This window comes from Quercus suber, unplaced genomic scaffold, assembly GCF_002906115.3.
Source record: "Quercus suber isolate HL8 unplaced genomic scaffold, Cork oak 2.0 scaffold_561, whole genome shotgun sequence".
Taxonomy (NCBI): Eukaryota; Viridiplantae; Streptophyta; class Magnoliopsida; order Fagales; family Fagaceae; genus Quercus; species Quercus suber.
In genome coordinates, this window is record NW_027070006.1 from 301,890 (window position 1) to 326,097 (window position 24,208).

Below are 24,208 nucleotides of genomic sequence, written 5' to 3' on the forward strand. Positions count from 1 at the left end.
GTTTACTTGGATATCATAAATTTCATTTCGTCCTTTTATTCGGACAAATTTGCCTTGGAAAATATTTAAACGATACATCTCCGTGCCTAGAGAATTTTCTCGTCTTGAGCTTTTCAGCTCTTAGCTACATGAAAATCAATATTGCACAAAACATTATATACATAACATAACATATTTTTTTTAAGACGGAGCATACACTTCATAGGCTAATGCCTTTATTCAAACACAGACTATAACGTTGTCCATAAGTTTAACACAATAATAAAGCCACACAGAATATAATAGTAAAGTTTTTAATCCCTGAGCTCATCCAGAGTCATGCTCCTCCAAGCTGACATTCTACTGATAGTATTTCCTCAAGTTCTCCACATTCCAAGGATGCTCCAACTTCCTCCCATCAAGGGCTTCCAAGTAATAGGATCCTTGTCTTTTGCAGTTGACGACTCTGTAGGGGCCTTCCCAATTTGGTCCCAACTTCCCATGTGCTGGGTTCTTTGTTGCCAAGGAAACCCTTTTCAGGATGAGGTCTCCTATGTCGAAACGCCTTGGCTTCACCATTGCATCATACCGCCTAGCCATGAGGTTTTTGTACCTTGCCATCCTTTGCTCAGTGTCCATTCTTACCTCATCTATGAGATCAAGGTTCAAACGGAGTTGTTCCTCATTATCTTTGTCTTGATACATCGCCACTCTATGATTGGCCATATGCACTTCCGCAGGTATGACCGCTTTTGTTGCATAGGCTAGCTTGAAAGGAGTTTCCCCTGTAGGAGTTCTTGCTATCGTTCTATATGCCCATAAGACACTTGGTAGCTCATCCGGCCATACTCCCTTAGTCCCCTCAAGCCGAGTCTTGATTATCTTTAACAAGGATCGGTTTGCAACTTCCGCCTGACCATTAGCTTGTGGGTGGGCTGGAGAGGAGTAGTGACTTTGAATTCCAAAGTGCATGCAAAATTTTTTGAAAAGTGCATTGTCAAATTGTCGTTCGTTGTCTGATACCAGCACCCTAGGTACTCCAAATTTGTACACAATGTTCTTCCACACGAAGTTCTTGACATTTTGTTGTGTGATGTTGGCCACAGATTCTGCCTCTACCCACTTGGTAAAATAGTCAATACCAACCATGAGGAATTTCATTTGTCTTACACCCAATGGAAATGGACCCAGAATGTCTAGTCCCCATTGGGCAAAAGGCCACGGGGCCGTCATTGGAGTCAAATACTCTGATGGCTGCTTGGGGATGTTGCTAAACCTTTGGCATTGATCGTAGACCTTGACGTAGGCCTTAGCGTCAGCTTGCATATTTGGCCAATAATACCCTCCATGGACGATTTTGTGAACGAGCGACCTGGCTCCTGAGTGATTACCACATGCTCCTTCATGAATTTCCCTTATTACGTAGTTTGCTTCGTCCAGGGCTAAACACCTGAGATAAGGCTGGGAAAAACCTCTTTTATAAAGAATTCTGTCCATAAGAATGTACCTGGCTGCTCTCACCCTTAACTTTCTAGCTTCGTCCTTCTCTTCTGGGAGTCGTCCGTCTTTGAGGTACGACACAATTGGAGCCATCCAATTCTCTCTATCTTCCACCTGTAGTATCTCTGGGATATCTACGCTTGGCATATACTGAATTTCATCAAACTTGTCTATGGCTTCCCTCGCCGAAGCTTCTCTCGCCAAGGCATCAGCTTCCATGTTTTCCTCCCTTGGGATTTGGGCGAAGCTAACTTTCTCAAACTTTTTTATAAGGCGCATTACTCTGTTCAGATACTTCCTCATTCGTTCTTCCTTTGCCTCAAACATTCCATTCACTTGGCCTATGATTAACTGTGAATCTCCCAGGACGAGGAGTGACTTTGCTTCTACGGACTTGGCCAATTCCATCCCCTTGAGAAGAGCTTCATACTCAGCTTCATTATTAGTTGTCTGGTACTGCAAACGGACTTTGTGTTTTAGTTTATCCCCCTCTGAAGATTGTAAAACCACACCTATTCCTCCCGCATACTGTGTAGATGAACCATCCACATAGACGACCCACTTAGTACTTTCCTTCTCGCCCACTTCGTCACCATTTGAGGTAAACTCTGCGATGAAATCTGCCAGAGCTTGAGCTTTTATGGCGTGCCTCGGTTGATATTTTATATCAAACCCACTGAGCTCGATGGCCCATTGGATCAAACGTCCTGCTGCCTCTAACTTGTTCATTGCCTTCTTAAGTGGGTGGTCTGTCATGACATTAATAACATGAGCTTGAAAATAGTGCCTTAATTTTCTAGAGGCTGTTATCAATGCAAAAGCTAATTTCTCCATTAGGGGATATCGTCCTTCCACTCCCCTCAGTGCCTTGCTGGTATAATACACAGGTCTTTGTACCTTGTCTTCTTCCCTCACTAATGCTGAACTCACTGCGTGTGGAGTGACTGCCAAGTATAAATACAACTCTTCTCCTTGCACGGACGGGCTTAACAAAGGGGTCTTAGTGAGATATGTCTTCAAATCTTCAAAAGCTTTCTGACACTTGTCGGTCCATTCAAATGCTTTTTTAAGAACCTTAAAAAATGGCAGGCATTTGTCAGTAGCCTTAGACACAAACCTGTTGAGGGCGGCAACTTGTCCGGTGAGGGATTGGACTTCCTTAACATTGCTTGGAGGCTTCATATTCAGAATTGCTTGAATTTTGTCGGGGTTTGCTTCGATTCCCCTGTAAGAGACCATAAACCCTAGGAATTTCCCTGATGACACTCCAAAAGCACATTTGCTAGGGTTCAATTTCATGTGATATTGCCTCAGTGTGTCGAACGCTTCCTGCAAGTCGTCCAGATGCCTATCCTCGTCCTGAGTTTTGACCAACATATCGTCTATATAGACTTCCATATTCCGCCCGATCTGTGGACGAAACATATGATTGACTAGTCGTTGGTACGTCGCACCAGCATTTTTTAAACTGAAAGGCATCACTTCATAACAAAATAATCCCTGACTGGTGACAAAGGACGTCTTCTCTTGGTCCGCTTCATCCATCCTAATCTGATTATATCTAGAGAATGCATCCAGGAAACTGAGCAACTTATGGCCTGCAGTAGAATCTACCATGTGATCAATGCGTGGTAACGGGTAACTATCCTGGGACAAGCCTTGTTTAAGTCAATGAAATCAACACACATTCTCCACTTGCCGTTTGCCTTCTTGACCATGACCACATTGGCCAACCATTCAGGATAGTATACCTCTCGAATAAACTTCGCTGTAATTAACTTCTGAACTTCCTCCTTAACAGCATTGTCTCTCTCTGGGGCAAACACCCTCTTCTTCTGTCGCACTGGTTTGGAGGAAGGGCATACACTTAGACGGTGGGTAATGAGACTAGGATCTATACCTGGCATGTCTTCGTGACTCCATGCAAACACGTCTCTGTTTCTTTTCAAAAAACAAATGAGATCTTTCTTGATCTTCGTTTCCAGATCTGCTCCAACCCTGGTACACCTCTCAGGGTTATCATCATCTAAAGGAATATCTTCCAACGCTTCAATGGGTTCTGCCACAACTTTCTTTTCTTCAATAGTCATTGCCTGAACTTGCTCGTCCGCAGCCAGCATGGCTAGATAACACTCTCTTGCTGCTAATTTGTCTCCCTGTACTTGGCCTACCCCATGTTCCGTTGGGAACTTGACTGACAAGTGGTAAGTAGATGCAACTGCCTTCCACCTATTTAGGGTTGACCTCCCAATTATTGCATTGTAAGAAGACGAACAATCAACTACAAGGAAGTTCACCTCCTTGGTAACTTGCTGCGGATATGCCCTCACTGTCACTGGTACTGAAATGCTACCCACACGTTGCACCTTCATCCCACCAAAGCCTACTAGGGGGGAGCTCGCTGGACAGAGCAAGTCTCATCCTAACCTCATCTGCTGAAAGGCTGGATAGTACAAGATATCAGCAGAACTCCCATTATCTATCAACACCCTTCTAGTCTTGTAGTCCGCAATAAGGAGGGTGATGACAATAGCATCATCATGAGGGTGATGGACTCTCTCCGCATCCTCGTCCGTGAAGGTGATCGCCTACTCATCCGTAGTCCCTGCATATGGTGTTCGTCCAGAGAGCTGAACGCTTTGGACTGCTTTCAAGTATGCTTTCTTTGACTTAGAGGACTGTCCTGCAGAACTTCCTCCCAGAATGATCCTTATTTCTCTGAGCGGTGGTCGTGACAATTCTTCTACCTTCTCTTTCAGTTTCTCGTCCTTGTGATCTCGTCCAAGGAAATTTTTCAGCTTCCCTTGTCTGATGAGATTCTCAATTTGCTGCTTCAGATCGAAGCATTCGTCCGTATTGTGTCCGTGGTCTCTATGGAAGCGACAATACTTGTTTCTATTGCGCTTATTGGGATCTCCCTTCATCTTCTCTGGCCACTTTAAAGAAGGCTCGTCTTTAATTTGCATGAGGACTTGCTCGGGTGGCACGTTCAAAGGAGTGTATTGCTGGTTCCTCGCTGATGGACCTGTCCTCTTCTCTCGGTCTTTTTTATCCTCTATTAGTCCCTTCTTTGGACGAGGAGCTTGTTCAGAATGACGAGCAAGATTTGTTTCCATTCTCTCAGCCCTCTTCCTCTTTTTAGCTATAATCGCATCTTCTACATTCATGAAGTTTTGGGCTGAATGGACGAGTTTGGCCATGGACTGAGGTTCCTTCTCATAAAGTTTATGTATAAACAAGTCAGAATTGACCCCATTATGAAAAGCTGCCAACAGTAGTTTATCATTTACCTCGTCCACGGTCAGGGCTTCCCTATTGAAGCGTGTGATGAAGGAATGCAAGCTTTCATTTTCCCCTTGTTCTATCATTAACAGACTGGAAGTAGAACGTCTGTGACGCTGACCCCCTATGAAGTTATTAAAAAACAATTTGCTTAATTCTCCAAAAGAATTTACTGAATTTGGGGGTAATTTGCTGAACCATACTCTAGCCGGACCCTTGAGAGTGGTAGGGAAGGCTCTACACATTATTTCATCTAGAACTCCTTGAAGATGCATAGTGGTCTTGAAGGTAGCAATGTGGTCAAAAGGATCTCGATTCCCATCGTATGAATCTGAAGAAGGCATTTTAAACTTCGGTGGCAGGGGATGGCCATTGATGGAAGCCGTAAAGGGAGAGTCAGTTCTGTGAACCAAGTCTTCCACTGGGTTCGCCCTCCTCATGTTCACCTTCATTTCGTCCATGTCCTTCTTCATCTGATCCATCTCTTTCTTTAAGTCAGATGCCCTTCGCGAAGTGGTATCCCTTGATTGACTCCCATGCTGCAAGTTCTCTCTGCCCTCTTGACTCTGAGTTTGCCCTTCTTCATGCTCTTGATGCGTCTGCCTTCTTAAATTAGCCTCTCTCCGTAAGTCCTGATTCTGGCAAGTTAACTCCGCCATCGCAGCCGCCATAGAGTGCATATGTTGGATAGACGGGGCCTGCATATCCGGTGCAGATTGGCGATCACGATGAGGATTACTCGATGCGTCTCTACTCTGTTGAGGGCCTGGGCTAGTTGCCTTTGATCTAGTCCAAACCATTTCAAACCTTTCACGAGAGAAAGAAATCGCAGAACTAAACAAGTTCAAGAGCGACAAATACGTTTCTTCCCCACAGACGGCGCCAACTGATAATTCTAGAAAATCAATGGATTGAAAATCTTCGGACTTCGACAATCTTGAAGGTTAAATCCTGTAAAAACAAAATAAGATCAGAGGAGACCGGTGGATGCCAGCCCAGGGTCCTCCGATGGCAAAGTTAATCTTTTTGCTAATCGTCCAAAGAAAGTGCTATCAAGAAGTTTTCAGAATGTTTTTTCATACCTCGCTTCTCTGCCAATGAGCCCTTTATATAGTGTTCGGCAAAAGCAGTTACCTTGTAATCACTCCAGTCATTGCGGGTTTTGGAGGTAACCGCCACAACCGCCACGACAGTTACAATGCTTAGAACTGATTATTTACTGTAGAACGGTTAATGGACATTGCACCCGTTGAGAACGGACGCAACGCCTCAGACGAGATGGTTATAATGCCCGGCTCGTCCACCGTTAAGGACGGACGAGACATTTTTACTATGCCTTGTCTTCTTTCCTTAGGACGATGGAGGCAAGGATGAATGTTGACCAGATTGGCGAAAGCTCCATCTTTTTCCACGGACGAGAATTTGTAGACAACCTGAGCTGCCTTTTTCCTTCCCCATTACTTGGACGAGGTGTGTGGACGACTTGGGACTTAGATATTTTTGCCTCCGCATCATATACTAATAATAATATATTTAATAAATTTAATAATAATAATAATAATAATAATTTGTCAAACTCATGGGTTCAACCCGACCCATGTGGGTTGGGTTAGATTTATATGATGGGTTGGGTTGGGTTGAATTTTTTTTGACCCACTATGGTGGGTTGGGTCAAAAAATCCCCTCAACCCGACCTATGCACACTCCTACTTCCACTTCCAAGCCCCTAAAACTCAAGATAGTTCTTCCCTTAAAATGACGATCTCAAACCCAAAAATTGCAATCTCGGTCCAGCTTCGCTCTCCGATCTGCTACTCCACCACCTTGATTTCTCCTTTCGAAGCTAAGCCGTAACGAAACCCGACCCACTCGAGTTGGTAGCTGAGACTGACTGTCGTCATTGTGAAATGGGTAAATCAACATCCTCTCTTCCTTTTATATGCAATCGTTTGATTATTAGATTAAGCCTTCCATTTCGTGCTTTTACTTCTTATCATTATTGTTCTACTATTAGAGAAAATTTGAAAACCCCATATTAGAATTAGAACCAGAATTAGTTGTTGAAATCTATTAGAGATCATTCCAAATCTGGAACCTTTAAGAATCTTCATCACGCCTTAGGCCTGTTTGATACAATGCTTCACATGCAACCTTTGCCTTTCATTGGAGATTTTACTCTATTGTTAGGTGCCATTGCAAGAATGAAGCATTACTCTGTAGTCGTTACTCTAATTAAACGAATGGAATCATTCGAAATCTCTCCCAATGTTTATAGTCTTACTGTTTTGATTTATTGCTTCTGCCATCTGAATCGGGTCGATTTTGGTTTCTCTATCATAGCAACAATTTTGAAACTTGGTTATCATCCTACCCAAACTACTCTAAACACTCTTGTTAAAGGTCTCTGTCTTCAAGGTAATATTTCTGGAGCTGTGAGTTTGGTAGAGGAAATTGAGAACAAAGGGTACCAACCTGATGCAATTACTTGGCGGACGATAGTAAACGGTCTGTGTAAGATTGGCCAGACTGGTGTGGCTATTAGGTTGCTCAGGAAGATGGAGAAAATGGATTTTGAACCTGATGTGGTGCTCTATAACACAGTCATTGATAGTATATGTAAGGACAAATTGGTAACTGAGGCTTTGAACCTTTTATCTGAAATGACAAGTAAAGGCTTTCAACCAGACATTGTCACTTACAATTCCTTAGTTCAAGGACTATGCAATTTTGGCCAGTGGAGGGAGGTTGCTACCTTGTTGAACGAGATGGTTCAAAGGAAGATCATGCCAAATGTGCGAACCTTCACCATATTGGTGGACACACTTTGCAAGAAAGGGATGTTGACTAAGGCAAAAGAAGTTTTTGATGTGATGATTCAAAGAGGCATTGATCCTAACATAGTCACTTACAATTCTTTGATTGATGGTTATTGTTTGCAAAACAGACTAGATGAGGCAGTTAAGGCATTTAATATAATGGTTGAGAAGGGTTGTTCTCCCGATTTGGTTAGCTATAACATATTGATCAATGGACATTGCAAAAGTAAAAAAATTGATGAGGCAAAGCGTTTGTTTCATGAAATTGCCAACAAGGGAATGATTCCTAATGTAGTGACTTACAACACTCTTATAGGTGGGTTTTGTCAAGTGGAGAGAGTCCAGACTGCATTAGAGCTATTCAATACAATGCGAGCTTGTGGCCCACATCCAAATCCCTAAACCTATGCCATCTTGTTAGATGGTTTTTTTAAGAATAGACGAATTGCTGAGGCAATGGCATTGTTTCTAGAGATGGAAGACAAAAGGCTGGACTGTGATATTGTGATTTACAACATCTTGATTGATGGTTTCTGCATTGTTGGGGAACTTAAGACTGCAAGAGAAATCTTTAGTGGTTTTCCTGCAAAAGGATTGAAACCTAATGTTTGGTCTTACACTATAATGATTTGATTTTGCAAGAATGGACTAATTGATGAAGCGAGTGAGATGCTTGAGAAAATGGATGGCAATGGTTATTCACCTAACGAGCACACATACAACACATTAATCCAAGGGTTTTTGCAACATTTGGAGACATCAAGGGCAGTGAAATATCTCAAAATGATGGTTGACAAGGGATTTTCAGCAAACACAATAACTACTGCCTTGTTTATTGACTTGCTGTTGTCTAATCAAGTAGATGAAAATATTCAAGAGCTGCTTCCAAAGTCTGAGTGAAGGTTATTTAGTTTCTTAAGATCAAGGACAACTTTTATATTTTAACCCATCACTAGTCATTATGTGAGTGATGTATATTTGCTTACAGTAAAATTTAATACTTTTTATGAGATGATATTTCTTTCCCATTCTATGCACAAGATTGTTTGTTCCTTTTACTGTCTAATCTTTTGTTGCAATTTTGTCGTGCACTCATTTTGTTGCATTAAACCCTTTCTCATGTATGGGTGTTTCGAATTTTTTATAATGTAAAGTTAATGCTAAATATCATCTATATGTGTATATATATATATATATATATATAATTGAAGCCCTCTGAGGCTCTCACAATTTTTCACGTCAACACAATATTAAAAAAAAAAAATAATAATAATAATTGAACTTTTCCTTTCCCTTTCACAAAGACTCTGCCTTTACCTTTCACGATACTGTGCCTTCTCTTCCCTGCCTTCCTCTACCAGCTCCTCCTTGATCAGAAACAAATACTTATTTAAAATCACCCAAAATTTACTTAACTTTTAAAAACCCACACCGTTTCTGTGTGTAACCACTCTATCTGCCTTCTTATATTGTATACTTCTCTTTAATTTTTTCCTTTTTCTATTATGCTCTTTTTCTTCTGAGAGAAGAAACCCAATGAAGCTTGAAGAGAAATAACAGAGGCCTGAAACCACTATCGGTAAAACTGATTTCTTTTGTTTTTCCCTTTCAATTGTAGTGCTTGGGATTTTCTTTCTTAATCTTCTTCTCCTTCTGATTGAAAGTTTGTTTGTGTAATTTGGGTGGCTCAATTTCTTTTTCCTTCCCCCTTCGATGTTCACACCGTCACGCTACTGTATTGTGTGTATTGGCGGACTAAGCAAAACGTTTCAATGCAATTTTGCTACGATTCACAAACCTTTTCAATTTTCACCATTTAAAAAAAAAAACACATATATACGTAAGGAACGACCTTAGACTATTACTGAGAGCATCAACAATGGACAGACAAAGTCAAAGAGGAAGAGAAGAATTTGAGAGACTTTGCCACCGCCAGACAAGTCTTTCATTGAAAACATTAGTGGTAAATTTTTTTTTTTTTTTTTTAAATTACTGGTTAGATATGATTTAGGCTTTAGTATTTCAATTGACTTGATTTAGAGTTTCATTCTTCATCCCTGTTGAAGAGACTCCGTAAGGGCGCGGAGAGAGGGTTCAGAAGGCTGTCTCCACCGGTCTACCGCCACCATCAGATGGCTGGAACCACTGTCGCTAAAGTGTTTTTTTTTTTTTTTTTTTATGTCCCTTTATTTAGCGTTAAATGTGATTTAGGTTTGGGTATTGTGGGTGGATTGGTTTTGATATAGGAATTTTGTGTTTTAAGTTGAGATTGTTTTCCTTCTCATTTGTGGTTTAGATTTTCTGCTTCGCTCCCCATAGAATTTTGACTACCCAATTGAAGTTTTTCATCAATTTTGCTTCATGGTTGGCTTTTTGTTTTTCTTTTTCCCCTCTATTAGAGGAAGGTTTTTGCTTTGAATGATGTTGGATTAATCCGGATGAACTATGGACTTTGAATTTCCTCTTCAATCTGTAAGCGATATTTGGATGACCAGTTTGAAGTTTGAACATTTCAGGAATTGCAAGATGACAACGTGTACATTTTGTGGGTAAAGGTTGCTGGCCAAATCTGGTATGGCATTGGGTTACATTCATGAGGTAACCTTCTTTGGGATAAGACTATTTGGTGGAGTTACAAATTTTGGTTATCCTTCGCTGCATAATGGAAGACAGTGTCACTGCTCATTCATGAAGTAATATTCCCCTAATATGAAACTATTTTTTAAATTACAACTGGAGAGATGTAAACCAATTTTGAGCTTATAAATCCATTGCTATTCAAGAATAATAGAAGCATAAGTATAGTGATGATCTTCTTCTTTTTTTTTTTTTTTTGGTTTCAAATAGTAATTCATTTAAGCTTGAACATTATTTGTTGGGACTATGGCTTCACAATGCTGAAATTGTCAATTTGAAAGAAGCAGATTTATTACGCCATAAGAAGCTATACTTGGTTCTTGATTTAGATCATACGCTGCAGAAGAAGAATATTTAAAATTAAAAAGAGATATGACATCAGAAGAAGAATATTTAAAATAAAACATAGATTTGCAAGGTATTTATTATACTTTGGCAGTGTGCTTAGCATTTTGTATATCTTTGTTTTCAAGTATCATGGTGACATTCCATCTTTGTATGTATGATCATCTCTAATAAGCTTGGATATATACCATTGTAATGGAATGATCAGTTGATGAAAGTTTTATTTGAGTGTTTTCAGTTTATTAATGGAATGATCAGATTTCTAATGAAAGGTAGGTAAAACTTCCAAAGAAATGAAAAAGGATATAGTTTATTGCTCATGCAGTCTTATGTTTTAAAATCACCATAACCATGAATCACTTGGAAGTTTTGAGGAATTTTTGGGTGGGATCTTTTGATTTGTGGGAAGCACTGCCTCACTTGTCTGCACTTTTTTTTTGTCCCCCACCCTCCCTTCTTTTTAAGAAAGATTGTTAGGATTTTTATGTTATGCTTAAGGCAAGGTTAAATACTGTCTTTATTTGTAATATCACCATGAGATTTTTAGTTCCATAATGCATGAGGCGACTGTATATAGGAAAGGTTTGGTAGTTATTGGGAGAAAACCCCTATAATGGTACTCATTTTGCATGGATCTGTGGTCAAACCATAGAACATTCTGCACCCATGACTTAAAAAACAGATTTATTTAAGAATAATGCCTTCCTTATCAATTTAGGCCTTGGAAACTAAATAGAGGCTCTCTTATCAATTTGATTGATTATCAAGTTGGCTTTTGCTTTCACTATATCTACTCTGCTGCAGAAGATATGTGTTTATTCTTTTTAAAAATATATAGTTTCTAACTCTTTAGGCTTTGATTGCACTGTATTTTCTTTGACCTTCTGGCCACTTAAGTGAATTGATGTGCTTGTGGCCTTATTGTATTCAAAAATTATGAAATGGACATATGTCATGAAAGGCAGCCTCTTCATGGTGAAATTTATGCAAATTGACATGAAGGCGAAGCTACCTATCAGAAAAACATATATGATGACAAAGCTAAGGCCCTTTATTCGCACATTTTTAAAAGAAGAAAGTGAAATGTTTGAGACGTACATTTACACAATTGGTGATCGCCTATTGGCACTATGCATTGGAAATGGCTAAGCTGCTCGATCCTCTAGGAGAGTGCTTAAAGTGCTAAAGTGATTTCACGTAAGCATGGCACCCAAGAACATCAAAAGGGTCTTGATATCTTGCTTGGGCAAGAAAGTGCTGTTCTGATTCTTGATGATGCAGAAGATGTAGGTACATCTATGATCAGCTGAATATCTCTGCTTAACCAATTTATTTTCACTTTAATCTAATAATATTTGTTACACATGATAATTACTTTTGATCTTACTGTTTTACTCACTAAAAGAAGAGGAAGTTCTTTGAACATTATGAGTCCTCTTATTTGTAGGGAAGAGATTCAAATTACGGAATAGGCAATTTCATCATTATTTGAAGTATGTTATAGTTTCATTCTCAAAGGTTCTTGCTACATCATATTGAACTGGACCTGTTTTTGTTTTGAAATTAACTTGAACTCTTAAAAAAAAAAAACAAGGTTTCATATCTACTCTATGTGAAACACCATAAAAAAGTAAACTTTGACTTTTCAGTTTTAAATTATAAACTTTTTGTTATTCACTTTGGTTTCTCCTTAGTCAAATTGAGAAGGGTGCAGGAAAATTAAAAAAAAAAAATTAAATAAATAAAATAACTTGCTTATTTATTTTATGAGATGCATACTTGTTGATCGTGATTTTTATATTGTAGAATGATGGATAGAATTGAGAAGTAAAAATAACATTGTTTAGAAGTCACTTGAAATAGGAAAGAAGTCTAAAGGTTGCTTCTAATGTTGTTGCACTTGGATTATTCAAAATTAATGTAGGCAAGTGCTCATGCATTAATATGTGATGTTTCTTTTTGGAAAATTTTACATATATGAGGTTCTTTGGTAAACAATTTTTTATTTTTGATTCTATGTATATGTGTAATTGTTATTTATCTTAATTCTTACCTATCAAAAACACATTATTTATCCTAATACTTGAATGTCTAGATGAAGGATTTGCACTTGATCCATTGAGACCAAATTCGATCATGTAAGTGACTCTGCTAGCAATAAAAAACTAGACTCTAACATGAAATTAATTCTTTTACCCAATTTTGTAGTCTAACTTGCAAAATTATTCTAATTATAAAGCATGATAGTTTGCAACTTGCTTTGGATCCGACAGTTTTATGTATGCTACAATATATATTATATTTTGGAGTTGATCTCATTTTTAGTGGCTTTCCCGTGCATCGCATGGGTTAGCGACTAGTACCTTATATAGGTATACACTTCTTCCTAAACTAGCCCCAAAATTCTTAAACCCTTAGTGAGTATGTTTTGGATCAAATTAGTTCTTGAATTAGTTTCAGTTTTACAAACGTAGTCTGGTTGTAATTTGCTTAGCAAATTTAGTTTTCAAGCAGGTTATGGGTGCTTGCAAGTTAAACTATTGTTTTAAAACCACAACAGATTGAGCTGTGGGACTTCTTAAATATCAATTAGTTTAAAACTTTAAGTTACTGTCTCTTTCACTTTCATACCTTTCAGTTGTCTTTTGCCAAAAGGTAGGATCTATTTTGAGTCCAACCTTCATAATTCTGATGTCCTGTTTGCGCTTACTACGATTTGCGTGTTACTAGAGATTCTTGAACCTTTATTCATTTGAGGATGTGTAGGATAGCTATTTTAAAGTAAGGGTGCCGTCATTAGTAAATTTTTTTTTTTTTTTTCATGACGTGGTACCTCACCAAGGCTGGGCCCTTTGGACCTGCCCCTAGGGAGTAAATTTAGTTATTTTTACATGACACAAGGACAACAGTGAAACAAATAGTATAATTAGTCTGGCTCTTTTGGTTGTTTCATGACTCCCTCCCTCCCCCATTAGATAAAGCTATCTCTATATTGGAGTAAACTTATTGTTTTACTTTGTACTGTATGTAATCATATCAACATACTGACTAATGATTAAGGACTAGGTATTTCCGTTGCAAGTTATTCTTTTACATGGTGATATTTATTTTCTTGTATTGGCACTAGGTTGTTTGTTGCTATTCTAGTCTTACTTTTGTGAAAATTATCTTGAACTTCAGTTGATGCAACATTGTGAACATGAAATTAGTTTTATGTATTTGTGAAATGACAGAATAATTTGTTTGCAATTGGTTATGCTCATGGGGTAATTTGGATACTCATGATAGGTCAATTGAATATGAGCCAAAGACCATTGATACTAGTAGATTTTCCTTACTTAGTAGTCAATATTAGAGATCATCTTCTTTCTACTACTACTAATATTCTGACCTTCGATGGATATGGCATACCTGCAATCCCCCTGTTACTATTACTTGCCTCATATGTAGAGGTTTCTTTTGTCACTAAATTTGTCATTATAGTTTATACACATTTTAGAATAAAACATAGGTAAGATATACATTCATCCTAAATTGCCAGATCAAATCTATCAATACAATATTATGAATGTGAAATGCAATTCCAAATAAAAAATTTCCTTTATATATACGCGCGTGTGTGTGTGTGAATCTATTAGATTATTTGTTGCAATTTTGTCGCCCTCTTGTTTTTGCATTAAACCTTTTTCCATGGATAGGTATTTCAAAATATTTTTTGATGTAAACTTAATTCTAAATATCATTATGTATTGGCACTAGACTCAGAAGTTGGAACCAAAATAGAAATGAAGTTACTTCTTTGTTCGTTGACTAGAAGATAAGAAACTTTGGTAGAATTATGGTATAATGGTAACCTGATGGTCTGTTGATCATGAAATCCAATGTTTTTCTGAATTATGAAAGTTGTGGATGCAGGATGCTTTAACAAGTGTATAAATGAAGAAAATTCATTTCTATTTTGCATAGAATGGAAGAGAGGTTTACATCGCTTGACTAGTGGCATAATCATATTTACTAATCTTAGTTTATTATTTTGTGGAACAAATGAGACATTTAGTAACAATTAAATTTATGGAAGACTGGTAAGGACAGTAGCTTATGTATTGTAGTAGGTTACTTAGCCATTTAAGTAACCTTCTCAGTTTTTCTATATAAGGCTATAATTTAGTATGGATATTGTTTTCCAATCGGATTTAGTTCAATAAAATTTACTTACTTTTTTCTCCCAAAAAAAAAAAAAAAAACAATTGGAGGATGCTCAAAGTTGGTCCAAGAGTTAGACTTGCCATATGAAACTTTTCAAGTGTTCAAAAAAAAAAAAAAAAACAATTGGAGGATGCTCAAAGTTGGTCCAAGAGTTAGACTTGCCATATGAAACTTTTCAAGTGTTCTCTCGTTTTAAAATGTGTTGGTTTGAATAACAACAAAAAAAATGTTTTGGTTTGAGTTTTGTAATAATATCATTTAGGGATATTATTTTTCCTAAATTTTTACAATTATTATTATTATTATTATTTTATTTTATTTTTTGAGAAACATTTACAATTATGTATTTGAGTAGTAAAAGTTAGGTTAATTTTGGCATTTCGAACCCAAAACTGAAGTCATGCAGTTCTGTATTAAATTATTAAGCACTTATTATTACATTTTGTCTATTGTTTGTTTATTCTATTTATTCTATGAGTTGTGATGTTAGATATTATCAAGAAAGATATCACATTTTGTTTAAATTAATATTATACAGTTAAATGTTATACACTTATGTTAGAATTCTATTTTTCTTGTGACATTTTCCATATAGAATAGATGCAAGATGTTGTTGATTAGGTGTCATAAGTCATAACTGTATTTTGACCCCTTAAGATTTTTTAGATTTATTTTTGTAAAAACCAAGACATCCAAGAACATATCTTCAAAAATGATTGGTTCTACCTAATTTCAAGGATACAAGGTTGGTTTGTGTCAATCGGACTAAAAGACAAACCCTAACTCAAGATCATGATCAAACTCTAAAAAATGTGAATTTTGATCAAATTTGAACAAGATCAAAATGCATCCTTTTTTTTAAAATATTTTTAGAACGGAAAATTCTTATCGATTCATGGCCAAGCTTTAGAGTTGACTGACTTTGACCAACATTAGCAAGGTTTGACCAAGTTTTAATTTAAAATCTAACTGTCATATTGAAGAAATTTTTTTTGCAATATTGAAACACATGGAAAAATCCTTCAAATTCATTATTCACAACCTGAAATCGATCCTTAGAAGAGTAAGATATCACTAATCAATGGAAAAATATTAAAAATAGCAAACTTTGCTAAGTGTGGAAGTCAAACCTTGGTCAAATGACTTTGGATCAATGAAAGCTCAATCATATTGGAGAAGTTATTGGAAGTCATTATTTTTGAAGGATCTCAATAACGAAAATTCCGAACAAGTAGATCAACGTCATAAAAATATGAAAACGTGATTTTTTTTTTTCAAAACTAGTTCAAGGTGACTAATGCTCTTGAGCCTAGCTCTTCACATCAAAAGAATCGAAGCACAAGCTTAGTAATGTTATAAAATTGGCATTACAAGCTTTCCAACAATATGTCAATTGGGATAAACCAATGTCGGGAAGGCCACACACCAAGTGCACAAAAGTGGAAACATTCATAGGAAAAACTTGAATTTTTAGACCCAAAATGTGATCAATGGGCAGGGCAACATTTGTGCAAAAATGTGCCCCAAACAATGACATATTGATTCGAAAAGTAAGGAATTTCTTAAATTAGAAGAAATTCTCTATGACCTGATTATCCCAATTCGTCCCAAGGAAATTATGGATTAATAGGAATCACGAGCAGCAAATGAGAAGCCATTAAATTTCCAAAAATACAACTTTGATAAGCCTCTTTCTCAAGGGCATAACATTTTTAGTTATGTTCCAAATGACACAAGGTCAATGGAATTTGAAAGTATACTTCGCAAGTTTTTCAATGACTCCAAAATCACTCAAATCCGAGATTGGGATGACCTCCACCCAAACCTTTGAAGGGACAAAAATTGTCAAAATCAAGCAAGGTGGGAACATAAAATGAAGGGAGGGACAGGGGTAGGATGGTGCAGGGTCATGCCAGTTCTCATAAGGGTTTGGCTTACTTCCAGTACTTTTTTAATTGGAATTTCTTTTTGTTTTAATAAGAAACTGCAACATCATCCACTAACTAAATAAAATGTGGAAATTAAAATTCACTATCACATGCCATTATATATTTAAAATAAAAGAACATGTCCAATTAAAAAAGTAGTGGAGGTAAACCAAACTCTTCCCCTAAATGTCTCTCACCCACCAACTTTTTTGCTAGTAGATTGGACAAATGATAGGCCAAATTCCTTTTTAATCTCAAAAAGTCTAAAGACATAACACCATTATTAATAAGCTACCTCACAATATTGTCTCAATCGGATATGTTAACTTTTCCATTATACATTTTGCTCTTAGCATATGCTACGGCAACCTAACAATCACAATGAACGCTAATTGCTAAGACATAAATACTTGCTTAAATAAAAAAAAAAAAAAACCATAAAAATTTTCCTACAATAAAGTGGCTCTATAAACGTCACAACACATGAAAGAGTAGTATTCCTAGTTTGAGATGTCTAATACTTGTGTCTAGGGTACCTAGACAAAAGTCTTAGTCAGATGTTATGGGTCAATTTCTTTTATAAATCCACCCCCATAATATACTTAGTTTTTTTAATTAATCTAGATTTTAATAATCTTTACAATTTATCTAGATTTTGCACATGCTTATTACGTTTGTTTAGTCAGATGTTATGGATCAATTTCTTTAATGAATTCGTTAGTTTAATACCACAAATTAATAAATAAAACTTTCCCATGTCTTTTCTTTCATGGTTAATTATCATGCTCATTCGTTGTCCTCAAGTGAATAAAATTAAGCATATAATAGGAAAAATCGGGGACGCAAGTTTTGATTGTTCAAAATGATTTGACAGTCATACAATCCTATTTATAGGTCACTGGAGAGAGCCCCATCCAATTCATTCAACGACGCTCCCTAGTTTAGTTCATTGAGTTTTCAAAACGATCCAAGATTTCGTATGCATATAAATTACCAGGAATTCAAAACAAAGCAATATAAAAAGGTCCTGACCAAAGCTTAAAACCTTGATACAAAGTATATCTGCTCAGGTTAAATTTTAATAAAGCCACAAAGAAAACAAAACTGAAGAACAAGAAAGTACTACAAAATCTTCCTCAACAGTACAACTAGCCCAATAGCTCCCTCTGACTAGTCTAAGTTGTTGGCTCAGCGCTTTCCACCGCCACCTCCCATTTTGGCCTTTGGTGCAGCACCCCTGGACAGATTTCCCTTGCTCTGAGTCTTCTGAGATTTGGCTGTCACTTCTGCTTTCTTTGCCTTCTTCTCATCCTTGGTTTTCTTGATTCTCTCCTTAATTTCACTGCATAATCATATTGAGGAAGCAATTTAATCACAGACAAGGGATAAACAACTTGGGTGCACACTTCAGTATCCAAAAATCTAAACCAAAAACCTTCAATCTAGTATTGGGTTCAAAAATGAGCAGTCACGAACTACACGGTAGATAGAAAAAAATGGGTGGAAGAATGCATACCGGAGAGCAGCTTCACGTGCTGCATCTCGTACTTCTGGTTTTTCAGTTCTCCTTTTCTGGATAACTTCCAAGGTAGCTCCAACAATGGACCTAGAGTATGGCTTCTTGGCAGCCCGACGCCTCTTTTTCACAGACTCAGCAGCTATGTCCTGTGAGTCATGTAAAAGAGTAAGAATATAAGTCATACCAGTTACTGTAGCATCAAAACTAGATAATGGAAGGATACTCCACCTTTTTATGTTGCTTTCTATACATTGCTGTCCAAGTAAGCTTTGAGGGCTTCAATTTGTTGTGGAAGTACCTCTTGCATTTTGAGTTGACAAACAGGAAAACCTGAATTGACCAAACAAGAAGACAAACATCAATCTCAGTGCAAAAACAGGAAAACCAACACCCTCTTCTCAACCAAACTAAACCAAAACAAAAATAAATGAATAATAGAAAAGGATATAAAATGCAAAAACCCAAAGATTTGCCATGGTTGTTTAAATAAAAACTAACCTGAGAATCTGATCTGATAAATCTGATACCCCTACCTGGGTATATCTTCGACCCGCTGAAGCGGCAGAGTTCAGTCCTGAAACATCAGACAGTACTGAGCATGTACATTGAAATAATAATGATCGAAAACCAAGATTCCTCATCAGTTTGCGAACATTTTGGTGAAAAGTAAGCGAACTTTTATTCTATTGTTTTTAAAAATTTGACATAAATATTCTTGCAGCAAAGAATTAGTGCATACTAAGAAAAGGAAGGTGAGACTGAGACTCGGTCAGAAGGAATAGTCATTCTAGACTTATTTGGTATTCTTTGAAGAAAATACAATACCTAATTGTAGTAGTGCAAATAGAAAAATGGAATACATGCAAAGAATCGATATGGTTGGAAAGCACACCAAAGAAACAAAAGAAAACAGAATGACAAGTTTTGTGCTATTTTATTTAATCTGAAAATTAGCAAAATTTGGTAGGCTTAAACACAAACTCATTTAAGGCTTGCTTGATTGAAGCATCTTGTTTACTTATAATACAAATAGTGTAAAAAAAAAAAAAACCTCAATTTTTTCTCAGCAACCAAAAAAACCATCAAGGAAAAAATTCAATATAGTATGAAGACCGAAGCAGGATTTTCAAGTTATCTGTATAACCAGTAACAGTATGCAGTAAAAAATGTCCTGTAGCCAAGCCCAATTCCTTAGTTGAATCACTTGTTAAGTTGGGTTAACTTAACAAGTTCTGTCAGACTTGAAACTTAAAGCGAAAGGAATCATCTTGCCACAGATAGTCATGTACATGTTTAGGCAATACAGATTAAGCAATGGCAAGTCCTACCAGATGAATATAAATTTAGACCCATATAACTTTTTCTATCTGTGCTTCATTTAGTTTCATTAATTTCCACTACATATATTCCCAACCTACAAAATCACACCAATCTTCTAGGTATCTTTTTCCACAAAAGAACCAGACTCATTCCCAAGGAATTTTCAAGTTTTTTTTATACACTGATAGTTGGGGTGGGAGTATTTGAACCTTGGACGTCTCCGTTGGAAACTCCAAGAGGCGCCAAGTAATTGAGCTACAAGACTCTTAGCGAAATTTTCAAGTTAGCATATAAACCAAATGAAGTTACATGTGCATCCAGCAGGTCCTGAACCCACAACCTTACCCTCCATCCATATTATCAGAGGAGGATATGCCATTTGGGCTAAAGTTCATTGGCATGAGTACTAAAATCTATGCCACAATCCACAACTGTAATCTATAACAAATCTCTAGACCTTCATTAAAAAACCAAGCTCCCACACAGCTCACCCAAGACCTCAGTAATGGTGCAAGTCAGCCAGAACCCATTTCTGGATTTCCAATACAACCTCAACCAAGTACTCAGATCAGCTTATTCACAATGCATTCACCTCAAAGCTACAAAGCTAATTAAACATGAAATCAATCTGATGCAACCAAAAAAAAAAAAAGGTATTGCATGGTCCTCGGACTCAAACCTATGGGGAAACTAGATACTTACAGAGAAATGAAAGCGTTAGACAGAACCAAGGCACTGCATGGTCCTCGGACTCAGGCCTATGGGGAAACTACTCGCTCCTTTACGCCTGGGTACTAGACAGAACTAAGGTACTGCATGGTCCTCGGACTCAAACCTATGGGGAAACTAGATACTTACAGAGAAATGAAAGCGCTGGACAGAACCAAGGCACTGCATGGTCCTCGGACTCAGGCCTACGGGGAAACTAACCGCTCAATCAGACCAGTGTGCCGAACAGAACAGGGGCATCGCGTGGCCCTCAAACTCTGGCATACAGGGAGGCTAACTACAGAATATTCCAGGCTAGGAAAGGACCAAGCCCCACCTAGCCCTTGAGATGCAAGAGAGCTGCCCATGCACACGTTCTCTCTCCTTATCATCGTTACTGGCGCGATTGGCCGACATACAACTCAAGCTAAAATCATACAGATCTAAGGAAAAGAGGTAAAGCAGGCAGTGCGTACACAAATAAGCAATTCAAGTAAAGGGAGATTAAATTCGCATTACAACAATGAGTTCATAAAAATTGCATGGCAAGAGCCACAGTACATAAAGGAAAAGCACAACAAAATAAAATGACAACGTGAAAGTAGGACGAGCCGCGACGCCGGGGAGTCTACTCCTTTCGCTCAGGCTGAACAAGGGTAACCCCTAACCCCTCCGAGCCCTGGCCTGATGGGACGGCCTGCGGGGGTACGGCGAGAGCAGCTGCTTCCTTAGTAGTGGGGGTTGGATCATCGGAAGGGATCTCCACTACCTCTTGGGGCACCTCCTCGCTCGAAGGCTTGCCCAGCTCAGCTGCCCGCACCTCTTCAACAATCTCCCCAACCTTAGGGTCCTCAGGGGCGGCCTCGCGGATAGCGGAGGGGTAATACACGTTCTCTGCCTTCCACAGGTCGGACGTGGCCTCCACCTCAGCTTGTTTGAGAGCCTCAGCCCAGACCTGGGAACAATATTGCCTACACACCCCCGGGACTTGAGCCTTGTAGGCGGCCTCTACCGCAGCCACCCCATCAGCATAAGCTGCGGTCTCAGCCTCCTCCTTGGCGCGCTCGGCCATCTCCCTGCCATGGTCAGCCTCGTTTTTAGCTCGCTGAGCCTGGTTTCTGGCCCATTCTGCCCCCCTCTGGGCCCCCTCGACCTTTGTTACCCTAGACTGCAGATCAGCGACCAGATCCCTCGCGATCTGCAATTGGTCCTGCGCCTCGCCCAGGCGCCTCGTTTGCTCATTGGCCTGGTTTTGGGCACCCTCAAGACTGGACAGGGCATTGTCCCGTTCCCTGGTCACCGCCTTCAAATCCTCTCGGGCCTTAGCGAGGTCAGCCTCAGAATTCTTTAGAGTCCAAGTAGCTTGAAAGCGCCAGTCACGCTCCCGTTTGAGGGTCTCCTTCTGGACGTTTGCAGCCCCCTCCAACATAAAGATAGCTTGGACAGCCTGCCAGAATAACCAATGTGCTATAAGCCCAATAAAAGAAAAAGAGTGGGAGAAGAGTCGAGGTTACAGCGCTTACCATCCCCACATATCGCTTAAGGCTGAGGAAGACCTGCTCGCTCGTCAAAGTGTTAAGCTCAGCCGTGTCCGCCGGGAGCAGCAGGCTCCTCTCCAGCGCATCAGCCACGCGCGCACCTTCACCCTCATTGAAGTCCCTGAGGGAGGCGTTATCCCTCAAGGGCTCCCCGCGGAGCATCGGGGCTGGGAGCCAGGTCTCGACCTTGGAAGAGGTGGTGTCGACGACCTGCTTCTCCTAGCTCTGGTTGCCTATCTTAAGCTGCTTGGACGGCCGCAGAGTAGTTTCCTCCTCCTGCGAGGACACCGTCCTATCCTCCACGATCCTTTTACCCTTATCCTTCTTCTTCTTGGGACCAGCAGGCACGGACCCAGAGGGCGAGCGCGTCTGAGAAGGAGAAGGAGGGAGCTTCTGCCGAGCGGAAGTCGACCTAGCCTTCGGAGGTGAAGTAGGAGGTTTCTATTGGGACTTCCCTAGCTGGCCCTCAATCAGGTCCAGCAAGTTGGTGGTGGGCTTCCTCTTGTAACCCATTGGCGGCCGAGGAGTGGCCTCTGAAGCAAGGAGGTCTACTTCGATCAGATTAGGATCACCCAAGTCTCCAGGAGGGTCCTCGAACTGATCAAGCTGGGTGAAAACGTCAAACGCGTCCCCTTCCCCTACTGGAGCTTCCTCGGCTGCCTCAGCGAACGGTTAGGAAGAGGAGGGGACGGCTATTGTGACAGCTTCCTGGTCGGAGGGCTCCTCGGGGAACGAAAATCAGTCCTCGGTCACGGTAATCCTTTGAAGCCGAGGATCGTCGGTGAGGATGACGTGCTTTGGAACCGAGAACGATTTCTGGGTAGGTTTATAACCCAAAATTATGTGGGCGACCCTAACTTGATTGTCGTCCTCGTTTATATACACCGGCGCCCTCAGCACCTTTTGCAAATCTTCCCGATTGACCAAATGGAAGTGACGCTGAAAGGCGTGCAGGTCTGCAAACGGAAAGCACCACCGCGTTAGTAAAAAGGAAAGAAAAAAGACAAGAACTTGAAATCCTATCTGTCTCCCACTGCCCCACCTGGTATTCCCTCTATTGTTGGGCAGTGAAGTCCATCGTGTCACTCCCTTGACACGATGAGGAAATCCTCGTAGAACCCCTTGCTGGACTCGGGGAGGCACTGAATGAGCCGTACCCTATCGTCTCTTGTCTTCAGGTAATACGACTTGCCCTTAAGAAGCTGAAGGTTGTAACACTAGTTCACGTCGTGGTGGGTCAACCTCAGCCCCATCTTCTTGATCAGGGCGTCCACACAGCCCAGAATCCTAAAGACGTTTATCCCACACTAGGTGGGGGCCAACCGGAAGTGCATGAGGTAATCCTTTATCACTGGCCCCATGGGGATCGTCATCCTTCCTTCAAGGAAGGCGACTATGGGAATCACCACCTCGCCCTCCTGCCTATGTATGTGCCACTCCCCGTCCTCACAGTATTTCAGGCCTACATTGCCGGGAATTCTGCGGTCGGTGATGAATTTCTCCATCGCCTCCGCAGTATCTACGTACTTCTTAAACCTACCCATCCCAGTTGACGCCTAAAAGAACTAAAGAAGAACAGGCGAAGCAGAAAAAAGGGTAAAGAGAAAGAGAGGTCAAAGAGAGACAGAGCGACTTACTGAAAAGAGGAAGGGCCCCTCGGACTGGCTTTTGTGCTGGAGGTGCTAGTGAGGGTGTGGCTGAACTCAGGAGGGGCGCACGAATATTCTTGACTACAAATGAGGAACAGGGAGAAGCGGTTCGTATGGGTATTTATACCCCAATTCGAGGAACCATGGGGGTTTTCCCGCCTATAAATGCAAGACGAATCTCCACCGTTGGATGGGTAACGCCTCATTAGACGTGGGAAATACAGAGTCACCTGAATTTAATGATGGGCACGTTACGTGCTCCGAAACGTCAGCGACGTGCCTTTGGTAAGTGAATGGACCCCAGTACTGACGAGGGGTGGGGGGGGATAAGGCCGAGGATGTCAAAATCCTTTCCCCGCCTGAGAATGCGTGCAGTAAGATTTTGAGGGGCTATTGTGGGGCCAGAAAATCGAGTGGCCTCGGCCCACTTCAACCCAGGCCCAAATGGCCCATGCCGAGGACGCATGATGGGTCCGAGGATGACCCTATCCTCGGTCGTCTGAGACCTCAGTACGAAGAAGGGGCAAGCCCTGGGCGAACTGTCACCTCGGCATTGAATACGCTCACCTAACCCTTCTGGCCGCATTAATGAGGACGTAACCCCTTGGCAGGGCGACATCGATCCGGGTGAACCACTTGAACACGGATATGACCTTTGATGGGATAGACGGTCAGGTGGAAGGCCAATAGATGACCAACAAGAGGAGGAAGATGGGGATATATAAGAGGGGTGAGCAAAATGTAAGTGAATGGGGTTTTTTCTTTGGAAAAGGAGTTTTGG

General features: G+C 39.9%; 4 protein-coding genes and 1 long non-coding RNA gene across 5 annotated transcripts; 2 read left to right on the forward strand and 3 right to left on the reverse strand.

The window, feature by feature from the left end:
• Positions 1-339: 339 nt before the first annotated feature.
• LOC136063696 (uncharacterized) lies at positions 340-3,851 on the reverse strand. Its single transcript, XM_065764436.1, has 2 exons — positions 3,231-3,851; positions 340-3,126 (listed from the first exon to the last, which is right to left on the reverse strand). The coding sequence occupies exons 1-2, from the start codon at positions 3,849-3,851 to the stop codon at positions 340-342; spliced, it is 3,408 nt and encodes a 1,135-aa protein (XP_065620508.1).
• A 216-nt stretch (positions 3,852-4,067) lies between these two features.
• LOC136063697 (uncharacterized) lies at positions 4,068-5,420 on the reverse strand. Its single transcript, XM_065764437.1, has one exon. It carries the CDS (start codon positions 5,418-5,420, stop codon positions 4,068-4,070), a length of 1,353 nt encoding a protein of 450 aa, XP_065620509.1.
• Positions 5,421-6,896: 1,476 nt separating this feature from the next.
• Positions 6,897-8,062, forward strand: LOC111997932 (putative pentatricopeptide repeat-containing protein At1g12700, mitochondrial). The gene has a single exon (XM_024030063.2). The coding sequence runs from the start codon at positions 6,897-6,899 to the stop codon at positions 7,977-7,979; it is 1,083 nt and encodes a 360-aa protein (XP_023885831.1). The 3' UTR covers positions 7,980-8,062.
• Positions 8,063-8,870: 808 nt separating this feature from the next.
• Positions 8,871-12,052, forward strand: LOC136063698 (uncharacterized). Its single transcript, XR_010625316.1, has 2 exons — positions 8,871-9,156; positions 10,094-12,052. It is a non-coding gene; the product is annotated as an uncharacterized LOC136063698 (long non-coding RNA).
• Positions 12,053-17,647: 5,595 nt separating this feature from the next.
• Positions 17,648-18,827, reverse strand: LOC111997931 (large ribosomal subunit protein eL24). Its single transcript, XM_024030062.2, has 4 exons — positions 18,711-18,827; positions 18,441-18,542; positions 18,210-18,358; positions 17,648-18,035 (listed from the first exon to the last, which is right to left on the reverse strand). Exons 2-4 carry the CDS (start codon positions 18,462-18,464, stop codon positions 17,882-17,884), a joined length of 327 nt encoding a protein of 108 aa, XP_023885830.2. The 5' UTR covers positions 18,465-18,542; positions 18,711-18,827; the 3' UTR covers positions 17,648-17,881.
• Positions 18,828-24,208: the final 5,381 nt, after the last annotated feature.